Source organism: Alternaria ventricosa (assembly GCF_023758065.1).
Source record: "Alternaria ventricosa strain BMP 2768 chromosome Unknown scaffold_15, whole genome shotgun sequence".
Taxonomy (NCBI): Eukaryota; Fungi; Ascomycota; class Dothideomycetes; order Pleosporales; family Pleosporaceae; genus Alternaria; species Alternaria ventricosa.
Window position 1 is genome coordinate 456,824 of NW_026055695.1, and position 19,911 is coordinate 476,734.

Sequence of the window (19,911 nt, forward strand, 5' to 3'; positions counted from 1 at the left end):
AGGGTCGAGGGCGTTGCGGGCTGGGCCTCTGTTGACAGACCAGCCACCTCGACGCTTGACGGTGCCGTGCATGAACCGCAGATCTGAGATGGGTGGGTGGGGGAGGAGGAGGGGAGGAGGAGGGGAGGTGGTGGAGGTCTCATCTATCAATGGGTATGTGTGTGTGCGTATTGATGTGTAGTATAGTCGTAAGAGCATACAGCTGTGTTGCATAGGGCGCTGCAGCTCTTCTAGCCTAAAGTTGCAAGGCAGAAGATCCTGTTCCAAGGTTACGCGGTCGCGTAAACAAACCGTGCGGCCCCTGCAACGAACCCCGAACGCCAGCCATCTCGACTCTAGACGGTCCCGTGCATGGCCCGCAGATCTAAGCCCACTGTCTGGTTTACCTCTGCGCACCTTCAACTCCACCTGTACTGTCGCTTTCCAGAGTCTGTGTTACGCTGTCCCGCATCCTCAGAGTCGTGGTTCATGGGACGTCATCTCCAGCACTCGAGGTGAAGGTCCTCGCGCATCATCCCACCACTATGTCGATATCACTAAGGCTGCCTATCGAGCTTCGGATGCAATGGCTACCACTCCTGTCCACTTCGCTACTACTGTCTGCCGTCGCAGCCCAGATGCCATACAACCCTACACGCCTCCTCCAGAACAATGATACCCTCTACGTCTTCCGCCCGTCGTCGCAATCCTCCACGCAGTTCGCACTGAGCACCATCGATCTATCGTCCCAGGTCAAAGCGTCGAACCTGCCCTACAACACACTGTACGCCACGCTGCCCTTCCTCGACGACAATGCCCCGCGCGCCTTCACCCCGGTTCTCGACCACGACGGCAACCTTACGGTATACACGGGCGACTGCACTCTGGGTGCGAGTGGTGGAGAGCTGTGGAGTTTTGTACCGGATACCTCAGAGAATGTTGTCAAGGGCAGTTGGAGCAAGCAGGATGTCTCGGTGGTCGACAGTTCGCATACGTCCATCATGGGCGCGAACTACCTCAGCGGTGGCATGACCTTCTCGTCTATCGTCGGAGGAAAGGCTGCGAATACCGGCGCATACTTCTTCGGTGGCATGTGCCCTGATCAGAACGAGACTGCGAGCGACTGGCAATCTGCAGCCAACTACTCCAACTTCATGGTCACCGTACAACCATCGGAGGATACGAACAAGCCACTCAACTACGACATCGACGTCTCATCCAGCCGTGGACCGCCTATACCCGAAGCTGGATTCACCATCACTGGTCTTTCGCCTACGTACTCCGATCGAAGCGATGGCACGCAGATACAACAGCAAAACTTCGTCCTCATCGGAGGTCACACCAGTGCTGCCTTCATCAACATGTCGCAAATTGCGCTCTTCTCCCTTCCAGAACAGGGCTGGACCTTCATCGGCGTTGACCAACCGGACACCACCCGTACAGACCTAGCTATTCGAGCAGACGTCACCTCGATCGATCCTCGTTCCGGTCATACCGCTGTGCTGAGTCCAGATGGCCAGCAGATCATTGTAGTCGGAGGTTGGGTGGGCGACATCAATACACCGGCAGACCCCCAGTTCGCTATACTCAGCGTTGCAGATGGTTATGGTGGTGCTGGTGACTGGGAGTGGGTAGTTCCATCTACTACTGGTACCGGACTGCCGAATGACGGTGGTATCTATGGCCATGGAGCGGCCATGCTACCTGGAGGTGTACTGATGATTACCGGAGGCTATTCTATTTCATCATCCGGCACACAGCGAAGAGATGTCGCGCCAGCAGCAAACACGCAGACATACTTCCTCAACGTCACATCGAATACCTGGATCTCGGATTATACTCCTCCGATCAAAGAGTCGCCGTCAGAGTCTGCCAGTAGCGGCCTGTTGTCTACGGCTGGACAAAAGGCTGGCTTGGGTGTCGGTGTTGGTATCGGTTTGGCTGCGATATGTGGAGTGTTCGCGCTCTACATGTGGTATGCAAGGCGTATGAAGAAGCGAAGAGAGTTCCGTGAAAAACAACTGCAAGAAATCTCCTACACTACTCACAGATACAATGCCGAAGACTACCCTCAAAGCTTCGACAGCCGCGGCGGAAACACGGACGCTCTGGACTATATTGCCGATCAGAACGGGCCTTACTACTTCCCAGCCGGTACACAGGGTGGACAAGGATGGAAGGCCACCACCCGGGGCGATGTGGAAAGAACTGGACTGCTGGTCGAGGTCCCAAGTCCAACGCGTGGACTGCGACGCAATTTGAGCGGTAGACCTCAGTACGCCATGGGCAGGCCTCGTGGTCCGGGAAGCATACATCCCATTGATGAGTTGGAAGAGGAGCCTGATGAGGAGTCAGCGCACGACAACAATACACCGGGCAGGCATCAGGAGATGGCAGAGACACGACAAAGATCTGGGTCGGCAATACTTGATAACGCTCCAGTTTTGGATCCATTCACGGAGTCGCCTGGACGTAACAGGAACACCCTTCATTCGGCATCCCCGTCGCCTCAGCACCAGAGCTACGAGGTCAATACCAATTCAGCTGGAAGACTATCGCCTGACAAGTCTACTTCAGAACGTACAAGCTCGAACCTCAGTGAGAGGAGTACGCTATCATGGACTTCATCTAATGGCGGCGTTGGGCGCAGTGCATCTATGCGTTCGGGTCCCATGTTGAACACGGCCATGCGTGCCAACCCTTTCAAGACGCCTGATACAAGTCCTACTCATGAAAAGGCTGGCCGACATTCACCAGAAGACCCGCGAACGCAGTCCTTCAGTAGCCTACAAGGAGAGCAGGATGTCGACTCATTCCGCACCGCACAATCATCGTTTTCACGTCTACAAGCAGAAGGCGAGATACTCCTTGGCGGAAACCCAGAGCGATCCAGGCCCGACACCAGTTCATCCGGTTCAACGACTCACCGCGACTCAGACCGCAGCAACAGTCGCGCAGCCACAGCCACACCAGCAACATCCTTCGCACTAGACCTATCATCGGCTCCTCGCCCTGCAACCAGAGAGCGCAGAATGAGCTGGCTAGGCAGCGTCCGCAGAGTACTAACACGCTCCGTCTCCAGCGCCGAACGCACACGCTCCCTCACAACAGCACCCACATACCACGAACCCTACAGAGACGATCCAACCTCCCCCGTCGACCCCTCTCCCCGCTCCATCAACAGAAAATCCCTTCCTGCTACTGCGACTACAAATTCAACGCCCCAACGCGCCGCCTCCGACGCAAGCTTCTGGCGCAACCGCCGCGGCAAACAGGACTGGCTAGAAGAAGAACAAGATCCTGCGTGGCGCCGTACCGCAGGCGATGACTGGGGCGCGCCTGAGGATATCGCCATACTTGAGCGTGAACGCGCGCGTCAAGAGTGGCGCGAACGTGGCAGCAATCTCCTCGTTACGATTAACAGCGAGGAGAGGTTGCCTACCCCGCGTACACCCATCTCGCCAGACCAACTAGGCGTACCGCCATCACACGATAGAGGAGACGAAAGAGAGCGGCCCTGTACCCCCGCCAGCGAAGCAGACTGGGACGTCGAAGCCGCGGTCGAGCGTCGCGTCGTGCAAGTCATGTTTACCGTTCCCAAGTCCAAACTCCGCGTCGTCAACGCGGATATCGATGGCGCGAGTATATTGAGTGATGTTCCTCCTCGCGATGCTGGAGATGATAACGGGAATGGGAAGGAGTCGCCGACGAGGGTGAAGGATCTGGCGGGCAGGTTTGAACAGATGAGTAGTAGTGGGAGTAGAGGGGGTAGTCCGAGGATGAGTCCTAGACCCAGTCCGTCGAATTCTATTAAGAGCTTGAAAGTTAGGGGTAAGGCGAGTGAGGCTAGTCTGGCGAGACAGACGAGTATTAGGAGTGCGAGATTGGGCAGTGGGGCGGGGATTAGTCCGCTTGGTAAGGGCAAAGAGAAGGAGAGGGAGTGATGATGGAGATGATGGGCTTTCGGTTGTACGAGTTTCTTTTTTGATGATCTAGGGTATAGCGATTGGCGTTTGGGATGTATGTCGCGATGCGATGTATGATAGATATCCTTGGTTTTGCACGGTGATGTAGCACGATTTAGTATTCACGTGCTCCGCGGTCGTTTTTAGACGAAGACGAAGCGATGTAGTTAGGATGTAGAAATGACTTCATATTCACACTGATCATTAATCTTGCAAGATCTCGTTCCAATCATAACCCTCGTCAAAAGATTACCAGTAGCTAAGAACCATGCGGGTAAAATTATTTATCCACGTACCATCACCGACATGTGTTGAATCCCTTGACGTAAATTCGAGGGCACCCTCCCGTCGACCCGTCTGTCAGTGAGTGGGAGGGCCAACGGGTGTAACTTGGCTAGCGCCGTGCGTGACATGTGTTGATGAGCTGCTTTGTTCAGTTGTTCAGGGAGTGTCGGGAAAGGTGGGTTTGGTGTGACCGAATCCACATCATCAAAGCCTGTCATCTCCAGGATGTAGGTTTCTTGGGTTTGGTGTTACGCTTCCGCATCATCCGATTCATCTCGACTTCTGATCTCCTCTCGCAATATGGGAACGCCGTGGGGTACATGGAACCTGTGTCCATGCCATGTGGGGTTGAGCGCTTGTGTTGGATGGATATACAGTATCTGTGCGGGAGATATCGGGATGACGAATGAGAGTCTTTGTTCTTGACATGCGGTTGCTCAAGTAGTCTCATCCAAGGCCGTTATGCGGGTAGAAGAGCTGGCAAGCGCTATGATGAGGGTTATGAAGGGCAGACATGGGCGCCAGAAAGTCATCTTCGGGTATGAGTGCGCATTCCAACTATGCTCACACTCCAGATATCGAACGGAAGAAACGATCTCAGAACGAAACTCGATGGAGAAACCCGCTCTCAAGACGATACCGACAGTGAATTGAGAAGTCTGGCTACACGACGCGAATCGATACCCATTACCTGGCTCGAAGGGTGCTATCACTTCAGCACAAATTGGATACTACGGTGTCTTATCAGCGATGGATCAAGAGAGGAGGCGCACGAGATAGAATACTTGAGCATGTTACTTCCTCGAATCGATTCCGGCATCGGAATTCACCTACTAGGAGGAAAGGAGAGTCATTCAATACGCCTCACGGTGCCAAAAGTACCATTACCTATCCATTTGACATTTATTTTCGGAGACGGCACAACCACGAAACTCCTCGACTACCGTCTTTACTCCCGATGGATCAATGTCAACACCCTGATACACGAACTGGCACACGACGGCATCGTCATCGGCGAGCTATGGGACGTGAACGAGGACATGCCGATTGGGAGTGGAGACTGGGATGCCAGAATTCAACCGGGAAGTGTGATAAATGCGTGGAGTTCCAACGAAAAACGAAGATACCATGCGGATGATGTCGATGATAGCAGTGATTACGAGAGTGATGACGACATCGTTGAGTCAGATGGAGATGGGGATGATACAGAAAGCGAGTACATAAAGATTTGGATGAGTTCAGCGAAAAATGTCGGAAACGAGCATACATGGTGGTTCGCTAGATGGAGACAAAGAGTCGAAAAGACTACACCGGGAAGCGAAGAAGTAACGTCAGAGCCGTCGTGGTTTTTCATAGTAGTATGGTGTACAGCCACCATAACCATCATAGCCCCCCTCATCCTCCTAAATCAATAAACCCTTCCTCGCCCCCCTTCCAAACCCTCACCCCTCCCACCCCCCTACACCCCAACCCCTCTCCGCCGCCCTAACCTCCTCCACCACCCCCCTCTCCCTCCCCTCATACGTCCACCCCCTCTCCCCCACCATCCTCCTCACACTCCCCTCCCACAACACCTCATGATCCTCATGCCTCGGATTCCAACCCGGTTTCCTCCACACCGGCTTCTCCCACGGATCATCTGCGGCCCGTTTGATCCAGCCTTTGGCTTCTTTCCAAACCATTAATTCGCGCCATTCGCCGATGTGGTAGTAGGCTGAGAACGAGGGGTGGTGCGGGAAGAGGCGGTGCCATGCTGCGCGGGGGCCTTCGTTGGGTGGGGGTGTGGGCGGTGTGGGCGGTGTGAGGGGTGGGGAGGGGACGGTGGGTGGGGATGAGGAGGAGGAGGAGGAGGAAGGGGCCGCGCGGAGGGCGAGGGCGAGGGCGGCGGTTTCTAGCGCTAAGGCGGAAGTCGATAGTAGAGCGTTCTCACTTCCACGCGAACGCGGAGCGGTAGTAGCAGCGGCGCGCGTAGCAGGTCTAGATCCCGACCCCGGACCCTTATGCCCACGTGACCGCGAAGCTCCACTCGTCTTCTCGCGTGAAATCTCTTCGTTTTGAGAGGCTTTGAACGTCTTTGTCCGCTTCCTTCGGCCTCTTTCTACGCCTTGCGCTTCTGCTTGCTGCTCTTGCGCCTCTCCCTCCCTCACCTCCGCCTCGTGAGTCAAGACAAGAGAAACGCGTTTGCGCTTCGGAGAATCCACCTTGGGATTTCGAGCGTCTTGTACGCCTCGTACACCAACCTTGCCTCCAACCTTGACCTCGTTCCAAATCCTCACTGGGATAATCAGTTTGGGAGATTTCTTCTCCTTTGCTGCAACTTCTACCTCCACTTCCACCTCCACTTCTACTTCTGGTGGTGGTGAGACTTCCATCTCTTCCTCTACCTCCTCTTCCTCATCCATCTCCACATCTTCGTCCCCCTCATACGCACTCTCCGTCTCTTCCCCTTGATCATCCCCTCCATTCTGCACCTCGAGTTATGGCCCCACATTCCTCAAATAGTTGTCGTTCATGCCCTGGACTGTAGGGGTTGTAGGTAGGGGTTGGAAAGGCATTACTACTGCGTCTATTCCAGTCCATACTGTTTGGAAAGACATCTTGTGTAGGAGTCTGGCGTAGATTCCAAGAATTGGTTACTTGAATGCGAGTGTGATGTATGAGCCTGGGTGTGGCGTGCAGGCGCGTTTGTACTAGTGGTGGATGTATGTAGTAGGTAAACCTATGTATTGCCTGATCGTGTGTAGTAGTTGAGCCGATGTGTAGTCAGTTGAGTGTGTGATGGCGGCGTGAATGTACGTGGGTTGACCCTATATAGTCCACTGAGTGTGTGATGGCAGTGCGAATGTGACTCGATTGGTCGTATGTATCAGGCGAGCGGGTGCGTGATATTTGATCTTGGGTGGTGGTTGTCGAGCGAGCGTGTAATAGTTGGCTTGATGCTTTAGTCAGTGTGCGATGGTTATCCCTCAAAGGTAGATAGGTAGGGGGATATCTAGTCTTATAGACAAAAACAGTGTAAAAATGTCCAGCGGCCTTGACCGAATACAACACCTGCTACCAGAGTTCGTATGTTCGGACAAGTACCCCGAAAGCCCACGGCAGGAATTTCCCACAGCAACCGTAGGAACAAATCGCTAGCCCGAGGTCCTCGCCGCACGAGCCACTGAGTTGTTATGAATTAATAGATGTTTTGGATATCGAGACATTGCCACTGGCTATAGAAGTGGAAGTGGGTCGTGACTCTAGTACACGCGAATGAATACCTTGGTTGGACAAATACGCGGCCAATGGAAATTCGAGCATTGCACAACCAACCTCAAGGGCGATGACAACACAACGAGAGATGAACCAAGTATGACGAGTAAATGCTACGGACTGACCTATGCTGACACTAACGATACATTCGTCGCGCTGGCGGACTTGAGGAGCAAATATTAGACATTACGACGTGACGCGAATTTGACCCACCTCACTGAGCGGCCACACTTGCCCGCGCTTTTCCACTGTCCATTCTGCTGAAGGACAAGATCCTCTCATGCTCCGTAGCTTCCTGCTGTTTGAACTTGGAAATCAGATCCATGGTGCTTCGCCTAACGCTGACCAAGCTCCGCTCCTCGAAAGCGCTGTCATCTTGACCCAATGAGCCGAAGCTCCTGGCCCGGCTTCCATTGCTCATCTGACTCATCTGGCTAGCGTTGCGCGTGTGTTTGCGCAGATGAGTAGGCAAACTGCGCGAGTGCACGGACACCTGCCGGCTATCGAATGAGTGCCGATTCGGACGACCAAAGTCCTCGAGAACTCGGTTCGTGTCCATGCTCAGACGGGGGTATGCATCGACGCAGTTTTCGTAGTAGGTAGACCAGACACGTGCTCGATCGTTTCGGTGCTGCGCATCAGCTGCGCCATCGCCGAACGACATCTCGTTGAGATTGGGCGCAGAAGAGTTGCGGCGTGGACGGAGTGTTGCCATGGAATCCTCCGCTCGTAGGTTGCTCCTAGATTTAGTCGTCTTCTTCAAGGTTTCTTGCCTCAGCACAGACTGCTCATCATCCGGGATGTACGTGTCAACGTCTCTGTGAGCCTCACCCGCCCACACATCAGGCAAGAGCTCGAGCTCAGGGTGCTCAAGAATGCCGCCAGATGCAATGGAACTGCGATGTCCTCTACCATGCCTGCGAAACTCTGTGCTCTGACTCCCGAACATCTTGGTGTAGTTCTTCATGAGGGTCTTGCCGAAAGTCATCGAGTTGCTCTTCGCTACACGACCACTGCCAACCTTCTTTTTCTTCTTTTTCTCGCCAGGCAGGAGCGGGGTAGAGGGTCTTCTCTCTGTAGGGTCGATCAAGTCCTCGTCATCCGTTGCTGAAGCAAACTTGATCGCTGCCTCGAGTGCGAAGTCGCGAGGCTGGACGTTGTCGGCCTTTCCTGCAGAGGCAGTACGGTCATGGCGCGTGTGCGAAGGGTAGCGACCCCAGGCCCCGACGACATCCGTGCTGTCGCCTTGCCGCTCAAATGCATTTGCCACTTCTTGTCCAACGCTAACATCATCACGCCCCACCATAGCACTGCGACGAGACACCATCTTGAACAGCCCTTCGGAGCGCTCTTCACCAGGTGTTTCGGCATGGGGATCCAATGTCGATACCCGTGTGCTAGACCCATCATCAGCTCGACTAGCTGGATCTAGGCCTTCGACACTGATGCGTCTAACGGAAACGCTGCCGCTGCGCTCGCGGAAAGGGCTCGCATGGACAGCAAGATCCCTGTTCTTGGGAAGATAAAGAGATGCTTTCTCGTCTTGGTGCGCTTGCAGAGCGCGATCCCATGTTTGATTGGCGCCTTTGTTCTTTCCAAGCGCGTCCTGTTCGGCCTGCATGCTTATCAATGACCGTGACTGACGACGTCCATGATTAACAGGGAGCTCCAGCGTATCGGATGGACCATCCACAGCAGCAAGCGCGACGGCGGAGGAGGCAGAAGCTTCAGACTGGAGGTTCGCTTCACTCTGACTGCGCAGACTTAGGCGCTTCGGGTTCAAGAACTTGATGATGGACGCCGACTGTGTCATCTTCTTCTTGGGCGGAGATGGGCTGAACTCTTCCCGGAATTTTGAGGTCTTGGTATCAGCAACACTGTTCTTGCGTGCTAGCGGCGCCGGTGGTGCAAGAAGCGTAGGCTCGATCGCTTGACCAGTGACAGTTGCGAGGTTGGTAAGACCATGTCGTTTAGCTGGTCTTGGTGTGTCTTCGTTGTCTGTAGGAAAGGAAGCAGAACGTCGAGGCCGTCGTATGTCGGCAGACGAAATGCTGACCGGGCGATTCTCAGTATCAGTACGCGGTAGAGTTGTTACCGATCCTCCAAAACTGTCGGGTGGGCTTTGGGGCCGACTCGAGTAGATGGAAGAGGCAACATCAGGTCGGGTGTCAAGATCGTTCGGCAAGACCCTACCCCATCTACTCGGAACCTTCGAGCTGGCAAAGCCTGAGCTGGATGATTGCCGGTCATGGCGGGCTAGTTGCTTATTCAGTGGGGAAGTCCGACTTTGGTCTGAGACAGTACGTTCACGGAATACGCGAGGTGGAGTTGGAAGCTCTGGTGCATCGGCAAGTTGATCCCATGAGAGAAGAGATCCGGAGCGTAGATGATGTGAAATGCGCATACTGTATAGATGTACAGATCGACGTGGGTTGTCATCGTCGTCGTCGTCCTCGCCGTTGTGTGCCCCTCCCCGTGCTTTTCGCGGTGAATCTCCACGGAGAGTGCCTCTGATGGATGTAGACGGCCTTGGAGTTGCAGTGGAAGTGGGCTGTTGAACGCGGATCTCAATGAGGCGAGCAGAAGGAGAAGGATTCGGTCCAAGGGCTCGGTACGACGATACCGAAGCGGAGCTGCTTCGTTTCTGGTGCCGCTTATGGCCGTCGTTGTTGAAAGTGGTTACAGATGCTTGTGGGCTGATATGGCGTGGAGGCACAGGAAACTGCGAAAGACGGAGACTCTTATGCATTATCTCAGACCATGGTATGCCAGCGGAGTCGTGGTCGGTAAGGCTTGGAAGTCGTAATGGTGAGAGGGGAGAAGGCTTCGGTAAGCCCATGGACGTAGCGGAGTGCGAGCGTCTCACTCTGTTGTCCTTTCCACCAGGCGTATCTGATCGCAGATTGGGCGTGCTGAACACTTGACTGAAGCGGTGGGAGAAAGGACCGGCCTGTGGCTTGTTGATACTGTAGGGAGGAAGGTCATCGTTGAGCTCGCCGCTAATACGGTCTCTTTTCGACGAGTCTGGTGTTGTTTTGCTGGCCATTGTTAGTACGACGTGACAACGAGCTCACGACATCTAACCTTCCGGTAGTGGTAGTCCAATCGATGCTGTGGATGCTTGCACGCTTGATAGGTGACTTCTTGCCAATGTTGTTTGCGATTTCGTCAAGTGCCTCAGCATCTGAATCATAACCGCCCTCATCAGGCTTCTTGTCGCTGAGTAGATCCTTGCGTAGGTCATCTTTGGTAATCTGAAGCTGCTGATTCGTTCCATCTTTCAGCTGCTTCACGACAGTGCCGGCAGCCGGTGTGATGTTCCTCTGCTTCGGCTGCAGATGTGGTGATGAAACGGTCGGAGCTTTCTTAGGAAGCTCCTTCGAAAACTTGCGTCTGATCAGTGAACGCATACTCGTCATCTTGTGTAGACTGCGGATGCTATGCATCGAAGGACGGCTGAATCGTGCACGAAGCGTCCGCATTGGCATAGCTCGGTCTTCGTGAGGGTCGCGAGCGTTGTGGAAGATCTCATGTAGCTCATGGAGGTCTTCCGAACGGGCACTCGTGAAGCGTGAATTGGGTGAGCTAGCATCTTTGGGTAAGAGTGGCCTGTTCACCGGTGTAGGCTGACTGACGCGGGCGTTGGGTAGCTCGGGCGAATCTGAACGATCGTCCTGTTCGGCCGTACAGCACAGCTTGGTCGCCATGATGGCGAGGTGGTGAAGGAAGGATGAGTGGGTGGCTGCACATGGAAATTTGCTGGTTTGTTGACGTCCGCGTCACTGCACGTGGAGTGCTTGCCCAAGGTCAGAAGCTGGGAAAGAGGGGTGGAAACAAGCAGCCTTTCGATGCCAACATGAGCTTGCGGAAGTGCCAATGGTTGCAGAAGACATGGTAACGTATGGGAAGTAGTTTCGATGACGAAGACTAAACATAATGGCGTGAGATGCTGGATGGGTTGGGCAGTCGCGGCTGCATCTATGTTGTGGCCTCATATGGTGTGGAAGGAGCGTGTCATATGCCGTTCATGGCGACTTCCCAATGCAGTGGCTATCCAAACATACAACACAAATCTGATGCACCCGAAGCGGCGCTTGGTCGCGATATGCATGTCCTCTGGTGTTGCGTCTGAGAGACTCGAATATGCATCACCGTTGCACTTGCCATGTACGTGGTTGCATTTCAGCCCATCATCTTCTTGCCGCTAGCGTCCTCGCTGTATAAGCCCTGATCTTTGATCCAAGCGGCGACGCCTTCAGTACACAACTTGCCCACTGTGTCCCAGTCTCCCGCGTTGGCTGCCTTTCTCACTCTGGTAGAGCTTATACCAACGCCTTCCTCGGCTTGCACCATGTCGATGTTGTTGCTCCAAGCAGGCTCGAAGCCAGCCTTCTCCTGGTTGCCGTCTTTCAGGTTCTGCAGGTATTTCTCCTGCTCCTCCGTTGTACCAAATTCGTTGGACGACTCATCGCTTGGGTCCGTCGGTCGCTGGGTCACGCGCAGCTTGTGGCCGGCATCGAAGAAGGGCTTGAGGGCCGAAAGCGGTGGGTCGTACTTGGGGTAGTATTTGGGGTTGCAGAAGCGGATCAAGGTGTCGTAGCCGACGAGGTGGATATGAATGGGTCGCGACGCGTAGAATGGTGGTGTGGTCTCGGCTATAGCAACCGACTTGTCACTGTAGTATGGTTCCTTGGTTAGGCCAATGTCTATCGACACGTTGGAAACGTCATCATTCATCGAAGGCGACGCGCTCTTCAAGCTTCGCGACAGGTCCTCGGCAAACACGGTCATGAGGGCGATGCGCTGCACGAAGCTTGCCGGACTCGGTGCCTTGTCCGCATTGTGGGTGCTGAACAGCAGTAACAGCCGATACGGACTCTTCTCTAGGGACGTCGACTGCTTCAGGGCTGATGTCGCGAGGGTGAGATGTGCAATGGAGGGTGGGTTGAAGGAAGAGTCGAGGATGTATAGTGTCTTGGGCTGTGTTGGCGTGTCGTTGACTGTCCGTACGACGCGGAACTTGGCAGGAGACGAGGTAAATGAATGCAGCGCTGATTCGAGATCAGGTAACAAACCTCTTACTGACGCGATTCGCGATGCCATGTCAGCCATTGTGGTTGCGATGCTTCACCGATGCGCTGAGCTCAAAGCGCGCGGGGAGCTCTTCTCGCGTCCGGCACGTCATGGCTCTCACCCCTGCCCTCGTACAACACCAACACCACAACCTCCTGCATCCCCAATAACGCCACAGTCACGCTCTCTTTCCGGAACTTCACATCCAGTCCCCACGGTTGTTTTCGACAAGGGCTCTGCCAGACATGTACAAACTCACATTATAGTGCTGCTTCGATGACACGCTCACAAGAGCGGCAATCCCCTCGGAAAGCGTCCAAGTGGATCTCGCGCCACCTTCCCATTGGCTCTTCACGATGGTCTGAGCTGGCGGGGAACCTGGAAGCCCTGCGCATCCGTGACAATGGCCAAAATGCGACTTTCAGGTGTTTGCATCTGCATCTGCATCAACCCCAGGCAAACAATCTCCATCGCGCTGACTTTGTTGTGGCGGAGGGCGGCGCATGGGCTCTGCGACTCATCCACTGATAACTCTTCAGTAGCTTTGCATAGCTTGTCAAACCGCCAGATCTTCATCTCTTTAGCCCAATACATTATTCCATCGGCCTAGATCAGGTATCAACCCATAATCCATTGGTGGCCATTTCCATCTGTCACACCATGGCTTCATTCTTTTCGTCGAACTACAGGCAATATAAGAAGGACACAGGTTGGTCGACTGCCTGATTGGACCTTCCTCAATTAACACATCCAGAATACATCGCAGGATGGCTAGCAGCAACCGCCGAGAAAGTGGGCTACCAGCGCAGTAGCTGTCTAGCTCCTCCACAGTCAACTCCGCAGCCAGCTAAACGACTCAAAGGCAAGGCGAGGAAAGAAGCCCAAAAAGCTGCTGCTGCTTCCGCGAATACCCCTGCAGATACCTATCGCATCAATGTCGGCGAGTTTGTGCCCATGGCAGAAGCCATTGCGAAGAAAGTTCCCAAGGTCGAGGTCCCCGGAGCGCTCAGCAAACTGTTCGATCGTGCCATCCAGGCTCGAGAAAAAGCGGCAACTTGGTTCAAACAATCGCATAGCGACACGGTCCTAGACGAGAGCAATCAGACCCATGCTCACTTCGTCGACATTCTTAGAAATGCTGCTGATATCCTTCAGCCGCTGGTGAAGGAGTCGGTGCCTCGTGCTCAAAGAAAGGAGCCAAGTCAAAAGTCCGACGTTGATTCCCTGCGAGAGATGAAGAATACTTTCTCCAGTCTCTCGGTGGACCCTGAGAATGCTGCTGAAGAGGCTGAGCCTGAGGATGAGCTTGAGGAGGAGCCTGCCCCCAGACCAGATGACTCGATAGAATCGCTACCTCCTGTGAACCCTGTTGAAATTCAGCAAGACGAGTCGGAAATCGAATCCGAGTTCTTCTTCGCTATCCAGTCGTTCATTACCAACATGCATGAGCTTCGCGACATTGTTCAGGAAGTCTGGTTTTCATACAAGGATGGCAAAGTCGACTTGGTGAACGCTTCTCTCATCGCGAACACAGCTATCGACTTGGTGCGGCACGCTGAGTCTGAATTTGATCTAACGCTTGTACGCCCAAAGAAGTACCCCCAGAAGGATTTCCCCGTATGGGGTAAGTTATAGATTGAACCTTTCGATATCACAGCCGTTGACACTTCGCAGTACTACCAGCTCTTTTGTTGATCAGTCAGCATCCGGACATGATCGGCCCATCCGATCTTGTGGACTTCCTGTTCCCCAGTGGCCTTATGATGCCTGGCTCTCATGCGTGCTCACAAGTTTACTGGTGTATGTGGCCAGTCTACGCCGGCCTAAAATACTACCTGGATGCGGTTAGGACTTCGAAGAAGCCTAGAACGGATATTCCCATCGTTTCGAAATCTGCCTTTAATCCAGTCGGTGGCGTCCACAAGGATACCTACCGCACGCTTGAACTGGCGCGGATGTTCCGACACACTACTTCGCGCCATGACGAGACAATCGCCATGGACGAAGTATCTCGCGGTATGGCGCATATGTTCAAACATCGCCAGATCCCTATTTGGACTACTGTAAGTGCTTATGAAGACACAAAGCGCATAATATACTGATATACGGGTAGTTTGGAATACAGATACTGCTCGACATACAAGACATTCTAACTAAAGACCATCTGCACGATCCGTTCGATGAGCTGAATGTGCGCGTAGATCGGGAGGTGGCCATGAAAGAGGCGCTGGAGCGTAGCTGGATACAACCCTTCCCGACTGAAGGATATGCAGCGGATATTCGAAAGGACATGGCCACGGACCTTACCTATACCAAAGCAGTCGCGGATGATCCATGCGAAACCCTGAAGCCCAATCCGATCCGATGTGGACTTTTGATGTACGACGCTTATCTGCAACTCAACACCTCAGGTTATCAGCTAGAACGCGCGTTGGGTCAGATTTGCATGATGACACACTTATACGTTGCTACCAAGCTATTGCATCCTGAAAGCCCTGTATGGCCGGATATGGAATACCTCATCCACCAGCAAGACGAAACGAGGCTTTTCTTCGGTGGTGCCCCCCAGACTCTCGGTGAGTGCCTTCGCAAGGTCTATCTAATGGTAGGACGGACTGCATCCGATGCAGCCCGTGAGCCACGAGGAAAGAAGGCTTCCAAAACGCTGAAGGAAATGCGGAAGCTAAGAGACGGCCGTTGGTTACAAGAACCCAGTATCCTGGCTCCGATCTTCCTGGAGCGAAGTTTTGGATGGGCAACTACCGACGCAGCTGTTGACGGTACGTACACACTTAACGTGACCAGCTTGTCAGAAAGACACTGACGCTCGATACACGAAAACAGATAAAGTTAGACAACTCAATAACACCCTTCGATCGGAAACAGAGCTGGTCCGCCTAGCCAAAAAGTTTAACAGTTCGCGCGATCAGGTATGGTGGACACTAGCAAGCCGTCGCTGGCGCCCATACATTGAAGAGCACTCCGCAAACGACAACGGTCCTACCGCCCTCCTCCGCGACCTTATTCTCTGGCTAGAAGGCGATGCCATGGACCTCTACTTCAGCTGGCAAGCTTTGCAAGACCAATGCGCAAAAGTTTGGCACCACCTCGAACGCTCCCTCTCCACTGACCCCTCCTGGGACAACAAGTGGAGCCAAGATCCGCGGATGGGTATCTATATTCTGGAAGGCGCCGCCGCCGACGAGGAGCACTGGGGCTGCATAGCAAAAGACGACAAAGCGTTTGCATCTCCTTTGCGAAAAGCACACGACGCCATCCAAAAAGTCATCATGGAAGTCCAGCCAGAACCCCAAACCGCCCTCGGTATATTCGACAAAGACCCCAGAATGCTTGATGACTGCGTAACTCACGGCGGCGAAGTCTGCCTCGCCCGCCTCGCCAAAGAAAACAAAACCTTCGTCACCTCCGTCTTCGGCGGCCAAGACCACCTTCTTTTCCTCGACTTCTACAAAAACTGGCCCGAACTGGCCAAGGAGAAATTCGTATACTCGAACGTCGTCCAAAGCGTTGCCAATGCCGGCCGTGATTTGAATGAAGCGAAGGAAGCAGAGATAAAGAAGAAGACGGAAAGCATGACGCGCTTCTACGATCCTGAGGATGATAAGTATTATCGCATTCAGGATCACACTTTGGTATCGGATGACGAGGACGATGATCCTTGTGCTGATTGTCCGAGGTGTAAGAGGAGGAAGTTTTTGGGGCATCGGTACCCGACCTATGCGGGGCCGCATCATGGGGAGGTGGATCGGGAGTTGTGGGATGAGGATAGTGAGCGGTTCACGGATAGTGAGGAGGATGGGGCGTAGGTGGTGGTGGTGGTGTTGGTGGTGGGTGAGGGGTTGAAGGAGCTGAGCAAACTACAAGATCTGTTGAATGCATACTGTGTATAATATTGGCGGGATAGTCATCTTGTCTGATGCCCATGTGAGGGCAGGTCTATATCGAAGCCCTGGAGGTGGATGGGCGCTATGTCCAAAGGAGCCTAGCGGCCATGCTGATCGCCAAGCCTTTCCCAAACGGCGTCTCTCATGCTGCGAAGAACCTTGCCACCAGCCACCTTACATCGCGACCCTGTCAACACAACCGCAAACGTAATTAACGATGACCGTATATTGTGTCGCATTCGCTCGCCGCTACGATATTTGATGCACTCAGTTACCCTCGACAACAATGTAACTTCGCTGTCGCAATCACGCGCGACGGACGCGTCTTGACGCGACGGACCTAGCTAAGACTATTGACATCGCGTCACGAATGATGGACTATAGATCACAGGCCTTGTTCGCAAACCGGCGCGCTGCTTCATGGGCATCGTCTGTTCGGTCTACCTACCATTTATTTTGACAAAGTTGACGTCAACGGGCGCTTCGCATTCGCGGTCTTCGGACTGCGTTTGTGGGTTCAGTAGCCGGGGCTCTCCCTCCATCTCCAGATGAATGGCTGCTGAACAAAGGCAGCGCCCGAGAGTAATGCTGATGCGTCCCGATGGGTTTGATCTGCTCGGCAGTGACAGCTCGTCGGTGATGTTGAGGCAGTGAGCCTATCTGGCGGCTTTACCCTGCTGCTGCATCCTCTTTGTTCCTGATCTTCGGAGCAGTTGAGCATCGATGGGCGCACGGCATAGGTGGGATTGACGTTTCGTTTCAGCTCATACATTTTCTTCTCTCCTTCCCGGCAACATGCCGTTATTTGCGGTTCCGCAGGTCTTCTGGTTGCCTAACATGTGGTCGTCGCAGGCTACACCACCGTTATGCGTAATACCGGATTAGGTCCCCACGGCCTGAACTTGTTAGTTCTCAGTCATGATTGGTTTCCGCGCACCTTCACGTCATCTGCCGATCCATGCCCGCTTCGCATGGCTAGGCAGCCATCTTCAACAAGAGAACACGGACTCGCACAACTTCATCTGTCAACTTTCATCGTCAATATGCAATGCTATACGCGCGAAACCTTCATGGAGGAGTATGCCTTCCCTTTCAAGCCGGCGAAAGATTTTGAACGTGCTGGTATCCCCGCTCAATATGCCTCTGGTCACCCAAAGGAGTGGTCGCAAACGCGCGATGTTATCAACTTCAGCGCCGATCTGCCACAACAATCCGAGATTACATACCGAAGTTACGATACCGCTGTGAGCTCTGATAAGAAGTTGCTGGCCATCAGCAGTAACGTGGGGCGAATCTTGATATACAACATTCAGACCCGACAGCTGTGCGAGGTCCTCGAAGGAGCTGGATCGGTGGCGTTCAGGCCTTCTGATACCAATGGACAAAGTCATGCAGAAATCGAGCAAACCTCCGGTGCAGGGACTCCGAGGCCTGGCTACACCCTGGTGAGCTCCGTCCTCGATGAGACCCAGCGTCGCGGGCGTACGACCGATCAGCTCATTCTTTGGGATCTCGACCAAAACGGACGCACACTCGACAAAGAAGAGCCGATTGATCCCTCCGTCTGGGCTACGAAAGCTATCGATGCAATTGCCCCCGAACTTGCAGCAAACCACGAATGGACCAAGGAGTTCATCGATGCGTCCTCGCTTCATACAGAGTTCGTGAAAGCGCTCAGTCACGTAGCCGCCGACCATAGCAGGCGCCACAACACCATCATTGATAATGCGGCATTGGGCGGTTTCGGGTCTAAATGCTTCAGCAAGGACGGCAGACTGATGCTGTACCGTTCGAACAACCGTACGACTCAAAGCGGCATGCGTCCAGCAGAAGACTTGCCGCTCGTCGTCATCTATGATGTCGAAGCAGGTAAAGAGATGCATCGCCTTACTGGACACACGGATGCCATCATGTGGTCAGCTATGAGCCCGGACATGGAGTGTGTTGCCACCGTGTCTTGGGATGGCTCGCTACGCATGTATTCCGTCTCGACTGGGGCTCTCATTTGGACTACAGACAAATCAGGTGGTCAAAGTTGGGCCGGCGCATTCTCGTAAGCACTCCTCCAGTACATACTACACATCAGACAGATACTAACTCAGCTTACCAACCTATAGGCCAGACTCAAAGCTCATCGTCTGGAGCACTAAGAGTGGCTCAGTGGTGCAGGTTCACGATGTCTCTGACGGGCGAAAGGTAGCAGTCATGCCAGAGAAATTCTCCCGCTGGTGCCGGTACTTTGACTGGCATCCAACGCGGCCAGAGATTGCGCTTTGCGCTGGTAAAGAAGCATATGTCTGGAACCCCTTGGATGGTCCCAATGGCAAGATACTTCAGCATTTCAGCATCGAGGGCAACGAACGACTGAGTGTGACTGAGATCCAAGCTGTTCTATGGATGAATGAAGGTCGATTACTGGGTATCGAGTCGAGCGAAGGGTCGAGCCTGATCTACGACACTGAAAGCAACGCGAAAGAGCTGTTCTGGCGACCTGCTGGCACGATGGCTAGTTATATTACGGGCAGTCTATGCGGTATGTTCCGAGACAAGGAAGAACAGGATGTATACCTCAGTGTCGATGGCGATGGAACCGCGCGGTTCTGGCGGACAAGTGTCCCAGCTCTTCCGTCGTGGTGGGACAAAGAGCCGATTCCAGTCGTCACAAAGAAAGCATTCCCCGAGACCGGGAAGTATGTCAAAATTACGAAGACATCGGGCAAAGCAACTTCACAGGATGAAGCTACTGAACAGAGTTCGGCTGAAAAGGGTGCGGCGTTGTAGACTGCTGAGAAGAGTCCTACGCCAGTGGACAAACGGTACCTCGGCTTTGAGTTCGTCGAGGCTGGTATGGAGAGCTTGTATCATGTTCAGTGTTGCGATAGTGTTTTGAGCGCTCGTCATGGTAATGCACCCCACCCTTCCCGCTTTTTGCTTTTTTCGCCAGTCTGACTGCATCACCCAATATTTCGAACGTACCAATTACAACCAACAACAAATTGACACTTCACGATACCCAACATCTGCTGCAGGGCTGCAGCACTGGGCTTACCCAGGATGGGGGAACCGGTAGCGAGTCTTGGTCACAATCAATGTCAGTGGCTGTGGATACAACGGATTTCGGCGCCGGCACGGTACAGTCTTCCTTGTTACCCGTGATCACACAATCTTGCGAACAGCTGACACACTGCTTTCGGCACATCGGCGCATACGCCACCATACACTTTCCGTTATCTTCGCCGCTGTCCCACACTAATCGGTTGCTCGGATTGCGCAATCCGGATCGTGTGCGCATATTGACGATGCGAAGATCGTTGAGTTTTCGACATGTTGGGACACGCAGTATTGCCTCACGGCTGGCTAAAGGCGTTGCGGTCCGGGCAACCGTCTCCGCGCTTACGTTGTACCCTTTCAGCCTGAACCCCACACCGCCATTCGCTTAGCCCCACGCG

At 53.7% G+C, this 19,911-nt stretch overlaps 5 protein-coding genes across 5 annotated transcripts; 3 read left to right on the forward strand and 2 right to left on the reverse strand.

The window, feature by feature from the left end:
* Window positions 1-524: 524 nt before the first annotated feature.
* Window positions 525-3,923, forward strand: J4E93_008075 (uncharacterized protein; the record flags this gene model as incomplete). Its single annotated transcript, XM_049345977.1, has 1 exon — window positions 525-3,923. One exon carries the CDS (start codon window positions 525-527, stop codon window positions 3,921-3,923), a length of 3,399 nt encoding a protein of 1,132 aa, XP_049196910.1.
* Window positions 3,924-7,698: 3,775 nt separating this feature from the next.
* J4E93_008076 (uncharacterized protein) lies at window positions 7,699-11,191 on the reverse strand (the record flags this gene model as incomplete). The annotated part of the gene is made up of 2 exons (XM_049345978.1): window positions 7,699-10,522; window positions 10,569-11,191. 2 exons carry the CDS (start codon window positions 11,189-11,191, stop codon window positions 7,699-7,701), a joined length of 3,447 nt encoding a protein of 1,148 aa, XP_049196911.1.
* A 475-nt stretch (window positions 11,192-11,666) lies between these two features.
* J4E93_008077 (uncharacterized protein) lies at window positions 11,667-12,587 on the reverse strand (the record flags this gene model as incomplete). Its single annotated transcript, XM_049345979.1, has 1 exon — window positions 11,667-12,587. The coding sequence occupies one exon, from the start codon at window positions 12,585-12,587 to the stop codon at window positions 11,667-11,669; it is 921 nt and encodes a 306-aa protein (XP_049196912.1).
* Window positions 12,588-13,217: 630 nt separating this feature from the next.
* On the forward strand, window positions 13,218-16,384 carry J4E93_008078 (uncharacterized protein; the record flags this gene model as incomplete). The annotated part of the gene is made up of 5 exons (XM_049345980.1): window positions 13,218-13,266; window positions 13,420-14,181; window positions 14,370-14,620; window positions 14,671-15,337; window positions 15,402-16,384. The coding sequence occupies 5 exons, from the start codon at window positions 13,218-13,220 to the stop codon at window positions 16,382-16,384; spliced, it is 2,712 nt and encodes a 903-aa protein (XP_049196913.1).
* A 1,148-nt stretch (window positions 16,385-17,532) lies between these two features.
* Window positions 17,533-19,243, forward strand: J4E93_008079 (uncharacterized protein; the record flags this gene model as incomplete). The annotated part of the gene is made up of 2 exons (XM_049345981.1): window positions 17,533-18,515; window positions 18,580-19,243. 2 exons carry the CDS (start codon window positions 17,533-17,535, stop codon window positions 19,241-19,243), a joined length of 1,647 nt encoding a protein of 548 aa, XP_049196914.1.
* Window positions 19,244-19,911: the final 668 nt, after the last annotated feature.